This window comes from Haemorhous mexicanus, chromosome 3, assembly GCF_027477595.1.
Source record: "Haemorhous mexicanus isolate bHaeMex1 chromosome 3, bHaeMex1.pri, whole genome shotgun sequence".
NCBI lineage: Eukaryota > Metazoa > Chordata > Aves > Passeriformes > Fringillidae > Haemorhous > Haemorhous mexicanus.
The window spans coordinates 50,070,684-50,086,910 of NC_082343.1; the positions used below are offsets into that span (position 1 = coordinate 50,070,684).

Below are 16,227 nucleotides of genomic sequence, written 5' to 3' on the forward strand. Positions count from 1 at the left end.
AAAAAATCAGAATAATTACCAAGGTGCCTGCCAAATTAAAGTACGGTTTAATTGTTTTGTCTAAGTGTTCAAACAAAACATGTACAACACATCCCAGGAAAACACTCATTCTTGCTTCCTTCCCAAAATAAAAAGACATTGATTTGTCAGTGCATTTTCAAGTCTAAAAGATATATTAAAAAACTCCCATACCATACATTTTTGAAAACATTGCTCAGATTCAGTTTCCATGAGAGACATCGCTCCCAGTGGTGGTATTCAAGCATTTTGCCTTGAAAATTTTGCAGTTTGTCTATTTAAGTGTTACCTAACAAGAGTAGCTAAAGAATCAAGAGCTAACTCCTTTTGTCTGTTGAGATGCAAATCACAGGAGCTGTCATGACTTTGTCAGAAGCCATAAGGGATACACTGCTGGCTCCACGGCACAGTCCTGCCTGCCTTTCTTGGGTGAGAGATCAAGCCAAGTTGTTGCCTTTCTTTTGCTCCTTCGCTTTCCCTGTGTCATTGAGAACAGTGAAGGCCACAGCAAGCCCTTTGTGCCACTCAGACCTCTGAGTGCCAGCAGCTCAGGGAGCAACAGAGTGAAGCTCCCCCCCAAGCACCTGCTCAGGGCTGCACATGCACCACCGACATTGGGCAGCACGGGCTGCTGGACACATGGAGAGTGATGGACCATCATGGCCTGGATTATGGCTCTAGGACTGACAGTCTGTTCAGCTGTGGGCAACACCTCACCATGGGCTGCTGGAGAGCAGCGGGGGAAACAGCTCCTTTTAAACTATTGGCTTATTTTGAGGCATTCCAAGGCACTGAAATTCCCCGTCTCTAGGTGACGCTTGCAAGGAAAATACACTCTTGCATTGCAAAGACACGCTGTGTTAGGAAGACAGGGAGTTGACCAGAGACTGGCCTGCCCTGAGCCAGTCCACCAGGCATGCCATCTTTTCAGGAGGGAGGTCTTGCAGATCTGTTCCTGGTTCAGCCTCAGAGCAGCACGGGGAGGTAGGAGTCCCACACACCATACCATGGAGTAGGTGGGGGAATGGATCTCATGCCACCTACACATTGCACGGTGTGCAATAAATAAAGTGGGTGGATTAAATGTCATAGATATATACCACTCCTAAACTCTTATCTGTCTGCACTGGTATCTGTGCCAGCTGCTTCTCCACCTACCTAGAGGCCTTTTGGTTATGGAAACCCACAACTCACAACGATATTTTACTTCTGTAGAGATACATTGCTTACGCCCACAGTGAAACCAAGCAGAAAACAAATGCTCTTACTTGGTGCCAAAGAGTGACCTGCTCTCCTGGGGGACCAGTCCCATTTTGTGTGATTTACTGAGAACTGGAAGTTGAATTAAAGGCCAAGAATAGTTTGCTTGTTTTTTTAGTAGGATACAATTTACCTGTAGTACTGGAAATGGCAACCAGTCACTCCTGCTCTCTTCTACCATCTCTGCTTGGGAGCTTGCAGGGTTTGCCAAAATTTCAGTCCAGGTCCAGATATGGGGCCTGTGGTAGTACCATGCACTTGGCAGTGCGCCATTCCCTATCTTCTTCTTTGCTAATATCCCTGTTGGGAATCTTACACAGATAAAAATAGGCTACGGTGTCTGATTCTCCTTCCCAGTGATTTGCAGACAGATACTTGCCAAGTGTCTAGTGACTCATTTATTTGGGAAAAAAACCCACCACAACAATGCAATCTGCAAACCCACACTTTTCCCACTCCCATATAAGAAGCATTTTTAACAGTCACTCAGACCTTGTGTAGAATAGATATTAGCAACCCTGTTTTTGTCTAAAGAGTGATGAATACAAGCCCAGGGGCCAAATTTCCACTGCCTTTTTCTTTTGGTAGCCACTTGCTCCATGCAAAGTGTACCTGACACCAGTCTGGAAACCCAAGTTATTGAGCGAAGGTTGGGTGGAGAGACATGGGCTAGGCTGGTGGAGCTGCCAACACTCTGTCCTTGACAGAAGGATGGAGACTAAAACTCAAGTGTGCTTTACTGCTCTGTGGTTCTGGTCCAGCCATCCATTTAGCCAGTGAAAAATTGCTTTAGATGTTTTTTTCAGCAGCTTGTGCAACATCGCACTGGGTGCTCTGGAGGTGAGTAAGTGCTGTGTTTCTCTGAGGATGTTTTTATAATTGAATACACTTGGTCAGCAGAACTTTTACTAAGATATAGACAGAAAAGTTTTGAAAACAAAAATAAAAAGGGATAAGAAAAAAGAAAACCTCTATGAACAAAGAGACCAAACTTTTGGCACTTACCACAGAATGAAATGTCACTGTCTGTACAGTAGTTGCAGTAGCCGTAGGTGGACTGACTCCTCAGACACGGGCTCTTGCAAGGCCAGATCCAAACAAAGGAGCCACAAGCCTATTCACAAGTGTAAAGACAAAAAGATCTAGATTTTCTCTTTAGTGTCACTTGTTTCTGAAAATCCAAGCAGCATCCAAAAAAGCATCTTGCTGAGGCACAGAGCAGTTCAGGAGACACCAAAAAGCCACAGTGTCTGTGAGTTGCAGAGCAGGAGTCAGGAGTCCCAGTACCTTGCTCTATCCCGAAACAGTAAAGGTAGGATACAAAATGCCATGGTGGATCAATGCCTATCATTTATAGCTGTCAAGAAAGCATATTGCAATTTCCCTGGTTGGAGAAGCAGACATCTCAAAGACAATTTTCAGAGAAGCGCTGGTATATTCCCATGTCCTTGGAAGAAAAATTTCCTGTCATTTCCTATTGAATTCTCTTCTACAACTTGTCTGCCTGAATGCATAGTTACAGTGCTTCTGAATTTTATTAGGAAGCCAAAACACTGAGGATTATTACCTAAGCAAAAGTTCTCCAACCCTCCACCATCTCACCTTCATGACATAATTTAATTAATACCTACCTCCATTTAAATATCCCACTGTCTGTTAATTATGATGCTGAAAAGCCCTGGAACAATGAATTGCTATGTATGACTATTTCCTACTCAAGAAACAAAAAATTAAAAATTGTGGCATTCTATTTTTAAATAATAAATAGAAAATATTTATTTTACAGCATTTTCAAGATCATTTTGACAAAAAGGCAGTTTTCATCAAGCATTTGACAGACCAAAAGAAAGAACAACTACAGAAAGCTTTGTAGCTCATACAGCTGCATACACAAGGTGAGTTCTTGCTCTTTAGATATATTTACGTGTGTGTGTTTCCAGTTTTAACAATTACAAACTAAAAGCTAATATACTGAATTTCAAGAAAACTCTTACTCATGATATAATTACATTGCAGTAATAAAATCAGTGCTTAATATGTTCAAAGCAGACAAATATGAAAACAGTATAGTACCTTGCCACATTGCCGTCTCCTTGTCTATATAAATCTGCTATATTTCTTTTTCTTATCTCTCTCAGATCTTCAAAGACTGGCTTCTTAGTATCTGTGCTACTGACAATGTATGTTTTTGGAAATAGCACAGCAGATCTTGTATTACAATTGTTAGAAGATAGAATTCATTGCCAGTGCAGTGATCAGCAAAGACGGCATTTTTCTCACTGCTTTAAGGAGTATTCATCATTTTAAATAAAAGAAACAGCAACAGAAAATATGCCCCTAAAAGCCCCAAGCAGAACAAAAAATCAACCAACTAACCCTCAGGTGTCTTCAATTTATTATAGAGACATCAATATACTGACAAAAACTTGTCTTTGGGCAAAGTCATTTCATGCTTTCCACATCAGGACGACGATAACAATTGGCCACAAGTAATTCTGAAAGGAGCAAACATTGTGAAAAGAGGATGAGAAAAAAAGACTCTCTCTGGTTTTGAATATGAGCGAAACATTCCAAAACCAATACTGCATAATTAGGGAAAAACTATGAGATTTGGATCTTCAGAGATGAATTGATAACAAGCAGGACTTTTTAAAATTCAAGTGAAAAGAAAGAAAAATACTAGAATTATGATTAATTCAGAAAACCTCTGGTAGAATACTCAAAAGAAGCATAGTTAAAATCAAGGTTTGCAACTATATTAACAGGAAGACATTCCTTTAAAATAGTTTTTGAAATAAAGTGTGGAACTGTGGGACAGATCGTCATCCTCAACTGAATTCAGCACACAAGCAAAGATGATAGCAGCTAAAATCCTGATCTGTGTATGTATAATAAGTGCATTTATAAATAGGGTAATCATCATTATAATTAAGTTCAGGCCACAGCAATTGCACCTGGACTTTTATCACGCCAGTCATTAGGGAGCTTTGGATTAGGCCCATCTCCAGGAAACACATGAAAGATATAGGAGGAAGAGGAATAAATGACAGAACCACCACTGCCTAAAAGTGACCTTTAAGCGATGTTGTATATTAAACACAAGAAGTGAAAGCATAAGAAAAGAACATGCAACTAAACATCATAAAGAGTTTAAAAGAACTGTCAGTAGCAAAACCTGGGGATTTATGCACACATTAAGCACTGATGAAATTTCCTGTCCTGACATGATTTCATTTTAAATTATCTGAAGCAGTGAAATAGTTGGATTACTTTTCCTGTCTCTCAACTGCAAGAGTTCTAAAACAGATTTTTTTTTTTTTTAAATTTATTTATGGTTAGCCACACTTGCTGCAAAACATGTAAAATAACAAGTTCTCAATGCACTGGTTATTAATATCATATATCTACTTCATAAAATATCTGCAAAACAAAGCACCCTGTTATAAGGGTCACGACTGTCTCAGCTTGTATATGAAAAAAAGGATGTGTTAGCACAGCATACAAACCTTCAAAGATCAATCGAATATTTGTACCAACGCGATATAAAAACATGATTTAAACATAAAAATATTCGTAGTATATAAGACAATCTTCCAGTGGTAGTTATTGGACATTACTCTTCACACACACCGTACCCACGCATACAGATACACAAACGTACGCTCACTCTCCTGCCTGGAGGTTCTGTAACCCCCAGCGTGGAATTGCCCTTCTTCCAGACTAACAGTTGTTGCTCTAAGTAAACACCTATTTCTCAATGCATTTGTTTCCAAAGTAACACAAAGGAATGATGCAATGGCATGGCAAAATACGTTGTTTTATGAAAAGATAGTCAATAAATATTGTTCTGCTACAGGAAATGTTGTGTAACAGTTTAGCCACATGGTTTGCAACCTTATACAAAAGGGCAATTTTTCTAAGTCCTTATCATATTACAAGTACTATGGCAAGACTTTCTTCAGAAACCTCTTGAGTCTTAACTTGATCATATTTCTTGCTCTGTTCACAATCAGCATTAAAAGAAGCCGGAATCCCCCAAAAAGCAGCCTAGTATAAAGAACAAGTCGTTCAGATAGGCGTCAGTAAGAGCCATGTGCTTTCACATTATCTCATCTCCTCTCCCCAAAATAAAGTTCCACAGTTATACCACCTGTAGAAACCAGGAAAAAATATTTATGCATATATATGTCTCATATAAAAGTAGCTTTGTTCCCCTGCACCACACTCTGCCCTTCCAGCTCCTGGGTGTGTTACTCCCATAGCAGACAGACAGCAGTCATGAGGTGTGCTAATGACTTCTCCAGGTCGCACTTCCCAGAGTCCTTTTCAAGCATTGCCAAGAAAGGGTGTGACTAAGTGTGATTATATTCTTTTTCCTGCATGTTTATTCTTTTCTTTTTTTTTTTTTTTTTTTTTTTTGCTATAGAAGTTGTTGTTCTTTTAGTTTGTGCTTTGTTGTGGTTTCCTAACATTTTCCCAAAGTACTTCTATTTTAAACAGATAGATAATCTTGAGCCCTCAGAATGGATTTTTTTATTTTCTTTTTGTTTCATTTGAGTTATTTAAGTGCAGGATGAAATTTTTGCCCTGTCATTTGTCACTTTGTTCTCTGCTCTCTCTCCTGCAGCCCTGGGAGGCTTGTCTCTGCAAGTCCTCCCAGTGGGCAGCTGCCAAAGTCTGTCCCGTCTTGTCTCTTGCAGCATCTACAGGGTGGACGAGCTTTGCTTATAGTCCTTCAGGATGACAGAGGCGTAGGTCACATCTGGGGGTGTGCAGAGCACCGACTCCGACACAGGGGAGCTGGGCACGGAGCTGCCTGAAGCCACTGAATCCCGGAAAGGGGACGGGGGCGTCAGCGCCGGAGAGTCTTCTAGAGTCAGTTTGCTGGTTGCCGGCTCCTCGTCCTCCTCCTCCTCTGTGCTCTTCTCATACACATATCCCTGAATGAGCTTCACCTTCTCACTCTCGGCTTCCTCAGCCGGGGGAGACAGGGGCTCCTGGCTGAAGGCAGCCGCCTGGAAAGGCTGCAGAGGCGGCTGCTGCGGTGCTGGGGGTGGGCAGGGGGGCCACACGCCATTCCCTGAGCTGGGAGTGGGGGGGACAGTGTTGAAGTCGGGGATGCCGGTGGCATACTTGTTGACCACTCCTTGCAGCTGGTCCATGAGAGACTGTGGCTGCAGGGGCAGGGTCTTGGGGGACTGCTCAGGCAAGAAGAGTTGGGTTTCCTCCGCCGTGGCCTGCAGCGGGGGGGTCGTTGCCACCCGCCTGTGCACCACCATGGAAGGACTGTTGGACTGGTTGACGTGAACGGGCTCTCTGTCTTCTTCCTCCACCACATTGTACAGAGTCTTAGTGCTGATGTCGGTAAAAGTCAGACTTTGGCCGTGGTAGTCTTTAGTGAGGGGTTTGATCACTGCTGTCTGATTGCACCCTGTCTCCTGGTTCTTCACATGCACTGAGAGTCTGTGCCACGTATGTTCCCCCTTTGGATCTTGTCTTCCACCTGGTTCAGACCATGACACAGACTTTCCATTAGAACTATGAATAAAATAAAGATGGTTTATTTGCATTTACATTACAAAGACACAGGCAGTATAACAAACAAACCCACAAAAATGCTGATTGCTTTGCCTCATTAGTAAGCCTCCCCCCTCCAGTTTTTCATGTCCTCCCAGAAATACTACATGAGAAAACAACACTATGATTTCCATCCAAAAATGATGTTGGTTATCCATCCTACGGCCAACCTGGAAAGGCTGGCCTGCGGGAAGGGCTCTGGGAGAGCCAGCTGTGGTTTGAGGACTTGAGCTGTCATTTAGTATCTAGGTTTGCTCACCATTTTACAGGGCAGAAGGAAAAAAATACAAGGAAAATAGTCACAGGAAAAGGTTTAATTAAGCCTGATTTGCAGCTTATAGGAAATATTTTCAAGCTGTTGGAAGAAAAGCAATCCACAGTCACAGCCTTTGGCAAACTGGGGAGAGAGATAAATTGCTTCTAACCCCCTCTTTCCCTTTTATTCCCTCTTCCCCTTAGAAACAGATTAGCTAACAGAGAAATGAAGGACTCCCAGGGCCTCTATCAGGTGGGAGGTAAATGCACTTCTTCCTGGGTGACTGTTACTTACAAACCAGGCTAAAATTCTGGGATTGAAAACAGTTGGTTTGTGTGGGAGGAGGAACAAGCAGCAGCATGACCATGGTGAGTCAAACCCTCTGACTCCTCATACGGGCCGGGTCCCACCAAAACGCCAGGCAGTTTGGCCGAGTGAGGATCTGAGGCTCAGGTCCAGCTCTGAGGAGCTCTAGGTTTTTGCATTTCCTTGTGCCCTTGAAGGGAGCAACACTCAAAGCTGAGTGGCAGCTTGTGAGCAGCTGGTAGGACAGGGAGCTGAGCAGTGCTTTAGAGGACCAAGCAACTGTTTAATTGCAGTAGAGATGGTTCACAAATTCTAAAATACATCATCTGGGTGCAAACCAGAGACAGAGAGAAATTCTGAGATGATTTATTCGAAGCAGCCTTATTTCGGGGTTTCATCCCTCAGGGACCAGAAGCAAACAAAGGATTACATTTCAGACCCTGAGACTGCCATGCAGATGGGAGACAGTGAGGGGGAGGCTGGCACAGCAGCCTCACCTCCTGCTACTGCACACACCAGAGGAAATCGCTTCCCCTACAGTATTGCGGTATTGTTGTAAGCATTTTGCTTTCCTTGCTCAGACTCTCATGGTCCTCTTTTTTAAGGAGCAAATAAAAGACACTTGAGTTTTTTAAAAAAAAACCCATATTGACTGACTTTGTCATAGCCGGAAGAGACTGGTACAAGACATCTAGTGCTGTAAATCTGTCAAAACAGAAAAGAAATATACATGACAATGTGTCATTTTTCTGTGGAGCAGTAAGTACTCCTGGAGAAAAAAAAAGGATTTTAGATGGATCCAAGCCGGGAAGCTCATCTCCAACTCCAGACTCCAAATGCTGGACCTGTGACTCACCACCTCTGTGGGAACTGGGGCACATGAAAGAGCCGATCTAAAAAATTCATAGCTCCCCAAAGCATGTAGTTGGTCAGACCTGGACCTGTTTTGATTTAGATCTTTAACCTAAGAGATAAGAAAGCCATGTTCCCAACTGAAGAAGGAAATGTCTATATTATAGTGATCAATGAAAAGATAAGAATGAAGGTTTAGAACCATTCCTGTTTTGATCAAATAAGCTATGGTATGATTTTTTTTTCTTTTTAATGTGGTATAAAGATAAGGAAATGAGTGTATCTCTTGGGTGTGAAAGTTTTTTAAAGTAATGTTTAACATGCCAAGAACTGCAAACTCTTCACACAGAAAAACATTCAGTCTACTTTAACTTCAAAACAAGTATCTTCTTGTAGAGAGGAAAATAAGTCAAGTGCTCTTGTATTTTGCTGATGCTGCAGCTTACAATTACTGCAAAGGGCTTTTCTAAAAAAATGTAATGATTATCTGCTGCCTTTTGTGCTAAGTCCACTCCTGCATCATTTATTTCTTCATATCTAGTTCTGGTGCATCACCTCTCTTTTGAATCCCTCCTCACACCATCTGTTTTTTCTCTATCTCATTTCATTTCCAAGATTTTGTATTTTGCATCAAAGCACAGCTATTTTAAGGAGCTCACTACCTCTGTCTTCAAGCCTTGCTCCTATTTAATTAATTTCCCTCTCCCTCACTCTCAAATTCTGCTCTTACTTCTTTCTTCTGTCGCACTCTCCAAAGTCTCAAGTCAATGACCATGCTTAAGCTGTACTGGGACTGCAATGTCCAAATTTGAGCTAACCATTTAATCTAGATTTGTCTGGTAGCAACTTGCTCCTCGGGGAGAGCTGGTCCTGCTTGCCTCTGCTTGCCAGACCTTACTGCTTATGGCTCCAATGGCCTCATGACAAAGAGCTTTAGAGTTGCAGTGGCTCTCTGTGGGATCCATTTCACAAGATCCATCGATTATTTGCCTCAGATTATTGTTCCAGCTCTTTCCCTCTACTTGCTATGTCCAGGCACTGCTAGCCTGTTAATGAGTCACATTTTTAGATGGAGTCCCAAGACTGCCGTAGAAATATCTGGGCTCTGTTTTGCTGGATGGCTGGCAGGGGGTCACACCAAGTTTGGCACTTTCAGAAAGAATTAATCAATGCAATGCAAGAAGAGCACTTGTTACACTGGAACAAAGAGCAGCCACCTTGAATGTCATTAACTGACATTTAGACAAAAAGCAAAGATGGGTCTGGAAAAGCTCAGACCTGAACCGAATGTCAGTGAGAGAAGGAGCTGTCTCACTTATTCAAAGCAATCCTGACTGTGTGGTCACCACTTGCTAAATGATTGCCATCTCCTCTTTTGAAGGAAACATCCATTGGAGAAGGCCAAGATCAAAATAATCTGCCTGGGTTAGTGGGAGAAGGGATGGTTTTCCACAAAAAGGCAAGAGAGGGTTCCAAGCCAGGTCACAGTTGGGGTATTGAAAACCTGATGTTCATTTGCACAGTGACAAGAGGGCACCAAGTGGTGGTTTCTTCATTTAATCAGTAGGATGATTACCCAGTTCATGTCCACCTTGTGTTCATTTATCTTTCCTAACTCTGTCCTTTCTCCTGTCAATTTCTCATAGGATTTAGACCTCACACTTTCTGCACAGAAGTGAACCTCAAGGAGTTCAAGGGGGTCTCAAGGGATCTTAAGGTTTGTACTTCTGTATATCCAGTGTAACACTCCACTTACTATTTCTCCAAATTCTCCCATCTAGTCTACACGTTCAGGCAGATTCCTGGATATCTTATCAGCACATAGGGTGGGTTTGCTTTTGCTTATAGGCAAGAACAAACTTTGAATTTAGATGCTTTTTCTAAATTTTCACCACAGCTTTATCTATTTGTTTTGTATTTTAGGGGAAATAGAAGTAAGTATATTTTTGGTGTGAGTTTTTATTAATTTCATGAGCGGATCTTTTGCTATTTTTGGTAATTCAAAATTTTGCTTCTAATATATGCATTGATCTTTGTAACCTACTCTCTGCATGACTCTGGGGCATTTTCAGCTTTCTTTCTTTATTGTAGACACTAAACAAGATGGAAAACAACTTCAGATCCTAATAGTTACTTCCTGAAATTCTTTAAAAGAACTGATGCACCCAAGTCTGAGACTATGGTGCAAAATACCCTGTTCAAGATGGTTCAAAATGTCTGCCCAACAGCAGGGCATGCCTATAACTTATTAGACAGCTCACTGTTCATTGTTAAGTATCTCCAGATGACCAAAAATCTGGTCCCTCCTTGTGACCAGGAGTTCCCCAGACCCAAGTCCAGTTTCAGGCCAAGGACAGAGTCCTGCTCTTGCCAGTTCCTGGAGGATCTGACCTTGCTGCCTTCCTCGGAGCAGAGTCAAATCTGAGTACTCCACAACTGCAGGCTTCTCTCCATTCTTCAGGATTCTGAAGATGATTTATGTTAGATGTTGGATAGAAAAGGTTTGTTTACATGTCGGAGGCTGAATGCTCCTGAGGTGAAAAATTATTGTCACATTGGTCTAAGGTAAGTTAGACCTCTGATCCTTTTGCCAGAAAAGTTATAATCTGAGCTCAAGAGCATAGAAAATAAAATAATCTTTGAGTCCTGTAGGCCTGAAACTTTGTCTCTTTTTTTTTTTTTTTTTTTTTTTTTTTTTTTTTTTTGCCTTGAATGTTTTATGCATAACAATCCCTAATGGATAGAACATGAAATAGTTAAGCAGGGTAGTATGTTTTCTGATGAGGTTAACTCCAGGAACCCACAGGTTGGAAAATGGCTTCAGATGCAGTCAGGCAAAGTGCTTGTGAAAGAGCCCTTTCTGTTAAAACAGGAAGGGACATTCCTTCCTGTTAAGAGTTTATACCCTGTTTTGTCCCTTCAGGATGCCAGAGTTGTGGTCTGCTATCTTCTTCCAGTGGCCATGAGCTGAGGAAAAATCTTAATTGATTAAGATTCTTAATCTTGCTGAGATGAGTGGTGCAATCATTTGAGCCAGCTTGGTGGTGTTAGACAAGACGCAGAGCACAGATTTAATATATAAGGCTGTTTGTGCTTTTTCAAACAACAATGGTAATTAACCAGAGGAAGAGGTTATGGGAGAGATCATAAATGTTACCTGTCTTTCATTGCCAGCCCAATGTTTTGGTCCAACCTACCTCCTTGTAGTCACTGTGGTAACACATCCCACAGCCCAGTGCTATCACAGTAGGAAGCACTGGGATAACCTGGCAGTCCCTTCTATGACGATAAAATTTTAGGAATGAACATAAAATGTGAACTGAGAAGCCTATGAACTTTGTCAGGAAAAATTAAGCCTGAAACATACCCTGAACTCTCTTACCAGCGGCCAGAGGAGGGCAGTGTCAGGTACTGCCCAGTGTCCAAACACTGCTCCTCCCTTCAGAGAGCCCATTTACAGCCATTGACAACTGGCTCTGGAGCGTAGCACATGCAGAGCAGTCCCTGAGCACTGACCAGCATTTGGAGGCAGTGGGGTGCAGAACAAAAAGAAATGCCCTGTTCAAAAGCTGTGCATTGGACAAAACCTTTCTCCTCCCTACACAGCACTTGCTGAGGGATGCCATCCTAGGGAAGCCAGTGGAGCAATTTCTGCCCTGCCCAGAGAGAGGCAGTCAGTAAACTACAAACCTTACCCAACCCTGCAGTCACATAAGTGCTAATGAGCCTGACTAAAGCTCTGTCTCACTGCTGCCTCACGGTTCCCAGAGCCTAAGCCAACAAGCTGAAAAATTAAGGCTAATACCTGCACTGCAGCCCACTGCAGGAGCTTTGTTGGTATCCCCAAGGTCTGTTCTGTTATTGTCTCCATTTCAGTAAGGCCACTGGGGCACGAAATGTGATTAAGGGAATGAGCAGGTTTTAATCCAGGGTAGAGATACCTCTCTGCACTGAGCAGCCACTCCTCTCAGAACTGCCACAGCCAGCCTGGATGCTCATTAGCAAAGCAAGCCATACAGGTCTGTGTGTTCCTGCAAGCCTAACTTCTAGAACACTGGTTCTAGGGACTCATCTCTTAAACCTGGGTTGGTAAAAATTCTCTGCACTCTCTCATGAGTGAGGGAGCCATCATCAACCACAGTCTCTATCTGGTGTATGCTCAGGATTTTTGCCTCATATAATCACCTAAATGAAAAAAGAAATCACAAACCGATTTCAGCCTTAGCTCATTTACACTATAATCTCTATCTTGGTGACAAGAGGAACTTAAAACTGTTCTCACAGCACGGCTCCAATGCTTTTGTTAGTGCTGTATAATTAGAGCAATGTTTAACCTCCCACTTGTGTTTCTGGAAATTTAAATTTAAATTACTTAACTAACTTTTCCTTCTTGCTCCCCTCCTCCCTCTACCTGCCCCCCCCCCCCTTTTTTTTTTTTTGGACAAAATTGCCTTGAGCATTGGACACAATATTCTGTGTTAATTAGAGCACTGCTTTGTATGATGTATGATGCATACTGCTACAAAAAATATAGGAAAACATGATGGTGTCATACTGTCTTGCCAGGGCAGTACCTAATGATACTTAGAGGTGTTGTGAGTGAGCTCAAGTCCAAAGCTGCCTTTCCAACTCTCTGTCTGGCCACTGGTTTATGTAAAATAAATGTAACATAATAATTTCCTTCATAAGCTACTCTAATGCAGAAGTTAAGTATTACTTTATCTGAGTTACAGATAGGCTTTCTAATATATATTAACCCTATTGATAATTGGTTTTTTTTCTCTTTTTTAAATTGAAATCTTAATATACAGTCTGTAATGTGGATCCAGTAGCTATGCCTAGGCTGAATACCCTGTGATGAGATCCTGGTTTCCATCCACAGGGTCTCCAGGTTGGGATCAGACCTTTGGGCAGGATCAGAGGTTGGCAGCCCCCCTCACCTCTCTGTTCTGGTCACCCAGATGGGGAAAGCTGGAACCAGGGCTGGGGTCACCCACTTTACATTTGTGGTACCATAGAAGTGGGTTGCTGCTAGGCTCATACCTGGCCCTAGGGGTAGGGAATTACTTCCAAACCCAACAGCTCAGATATAGCCAGATGTCCCAAAATAAGTAGATTTATTTACTTTGAGACATAACAATAATTTTTATGTACATAAGCTTTTGTAGAGCTCTGAATTTGGGGAGAGTGGGAGGTGGTAAGAGAAATGGTCAGTGCCTTGCTTCAGTGTAGTTGAAGTCCCACAACTTCAGCATGTGTCACAAATCCACCTAGCTCAACAGAGGTGAGAGCGTATTACACTGATAATGTGTATGAAGGTCTGACTACTCATGATAATTACTACTGGAAATTTGTAGTCTCATCTGAAATACAGAAGCTGTGTCATATTTCAGTCATCCAATATTAGTGAAAAAATTTGCTTCACCTGTGTGTTCATTAGGTGTTTTGAAAAAAAAATTGAATAAGTACTAAAGTGTTGCTTTGAGAAGATCATCTAATAGATAATACAAAGCTCAGGATAATAAACAATTTGTCAGAAACAGCAAGAAAATTCATCCAGTGCTCAAGAAAAGAAGATGAGAAACCTGCAAATCAAAGTGAAATTAAAAAGTGCTCTTAGAATAGCTTTTGAATCTGTTTATTTCATTCTTATTAACAAGTAAAGCCCACTGAATATTCAGAATGAATTCATCCTACTGAATCATTTTTGTCATTTTTTTAAGGATAATAAAGTTAATGCATGGAAAAATATGGTGTAAATCATCATAGGTCCTCTGGAATCAATGGAGAAGCTCGTTAGTGTTATCTGAAGGTGTGTTTCATGCTGCAAGTTCAAATAAATGTTTATGACAGTGCAGCCAATGCCAATGCCTGAGCTGAAGTATTTATTCTCACAGGCTCAGAAGGGAGCGCGGTTGATAGAACTTGAAAACTGAAAAGTACAATGTTTTGAGCAAAGGAACCTGGAAAGCTTAGGAACATATGAAGAAAACACTAGAATTAAGTTCATTTACAAAAAGCGTGGGTGGGTGCAACTAAGGCAAAATAGTCTATAGGACTGGGAGACTGTGAAGATCAACAACCTTCAAAAAACATTACTTCAAAAGAAATGCCATGGAGCTGCTGTTGAATAAGAAACACTAATTAATGAACTTTGAATAGAATAAAACCACAAAATTTGCCCATGAATTCTGTATTTCCCACTCAAAAGCACCACACCATGGTGCAGAGATCAGTAGGTCTTTCCTATGAATGCAGTTTAATAGTGATTAGGACAGTTGGAGGTTTTTCCTTGCTTTCTGTAATCCTCTGTGGTTCTGATGGAAAATTATTTGGGCCACAATGTTTTTTACCAAAAAGATATTGACAAGCTGAAAGCTGTATAGTGAACAGCAATAATAAAACACTAGGGACATAGGACAGAGCACATGAGATACAGCTAAAATATTCGAATATATTCTGGTTTTTTTCAAGCATCTCAAAGGCATTAACACCAAGGCTGAAAAGTGTTTCACATGGCATAGAGATGCCCAACTGAGACCTCTAAATGAAGCTAAAAAGGGGCTAAATTATACTGCATGGCCAGAATATTTCCTAGTCAATAGCTGTATCAGAAAAGGAGCAATTCCTTATGAACAGAAAAACCTGTTGCTCTGGATATTTCCTGCCAAAAAGTGTGCAACCCTTGCAGGGGTAGTGGTCAATGAGGTGTTCTTCCACAATAACTTGTCAAATTCTCTGGTATACCTCAGAATAAAATAAATTCCCAACAGTTTCAATGGGGCTTAAAGAGCCATCAGACTTGCCTTAAAATGCCAGCATTTTGAGTGCTTAACCCTGTGGCAAACTTAGCCAAGTTGCCACAGGAAGCTTGGTCATGAGGCCTCTTGTCTGTAATGTACGGCTCTCCCTAATGTGCTGCAGTAGATAAAGCAGCCTGTAAAGCCTCTGGGTTTTTTGGGTGTATCCAAACGTTTCCATGGTAACAAATGTGCAGCTTCAGAATAAAAGAGCTCTGAAACTCCAAGCTGATGCTTCTGGGGTTTTTTAATATGATAATAAAGTGTTATGATTCTATATTTTGATGATTCTGCATTTCTAACCATCTCCAGTGTTGTACAGAGAATGGAGATGAAGACTGGTGAAACAAATGCTGCTAAGTATCATAAACATCAAAACACAGGATGGTTTCAAGAGTTTAAATCTACTTGCTTGTAGGTGGGAGCTGAGGGAAACCATAGCACATGTGGTGATTTCTAGCTTGTTGGGGTGATGAAGCAGGGCCTCCTAAGGAAATTCTGGACTTAAAAACTGCTGGAGTTCTGGTGAATGAGACTGAGGCTTGAGACCAGGTGGTGGTGATAGGCAGCTGGTGATATGATGGACAGTTGTCTACTGCTCAAACTGGGCCACAGGGAGCTCAGACTGCAGATGGAGGATGTGCCCTTCCCTGAGCCACAGTGCAGCTCTGCCAGGCCTCTGAACACATCAGCCCTGGCTGCAGGGAGAGGGAAGCCTGAGGAGCAGAGACAGGCAGAGAAGCCAAAACAGCAAGCTTCATGCTCAGCAGACCTGAAAAACTCCCCTGCTTCTTGAAGCTGTTCTTATCTGGGCAGCTACCACAAGCATTTGCAGACCCATTGACAGGTTGGAGTTCCACCAGAGGTGTTTCTCAGGAGCTCATGAGGATAAGAATTTTTTTTCAAAACTGAAAAAAAATATCCCAACCGTGGTCATGCAAAAAGCAGGAGGTTCAGCTTTCCCTGTGCTCAGGAGTTCCACAGTTTGTGCTCATGCTTTTTGAATAGCTTTTGCCTCCTAATAGTATGCCTGTGTTAGACTCCCATTTGAATTTCCAGACAGACAATTGGTGATCTGTACCCTGAGAATCTGCAGCACTTGTTCCAGTTCAGGAAAAAGAGGCATATTGTTCTGAATAGAAGATAGAAACCAATAGT

The 16,227-nt window shown here is 41.9% G+C and overlaps 1 protein-coding gene across 1 annotated transcript in view; it reads right to left on the reverse strand.

The window, feature by feature from the left end:
* Nucleotides 1-5,981: 5,981 nt before the first annotated feature.
* GRM1 (glutamate metabotropic receptor 1) overlaps nt 5,982-16,227 on the reverse strand; it is a 177,425-nt gene continuing 167,179 nt past the window's right edge. Inside the window, exon 8 of the mRNA XM_059843359.1 lies at nt 5,982-6,816. Coding sequence (XP_059699342.1) covers nt 5,982-6,816 — 835 coding nt within the window. The remainder of the gene's footprint in view (nt 6,817-16,227) is intronic.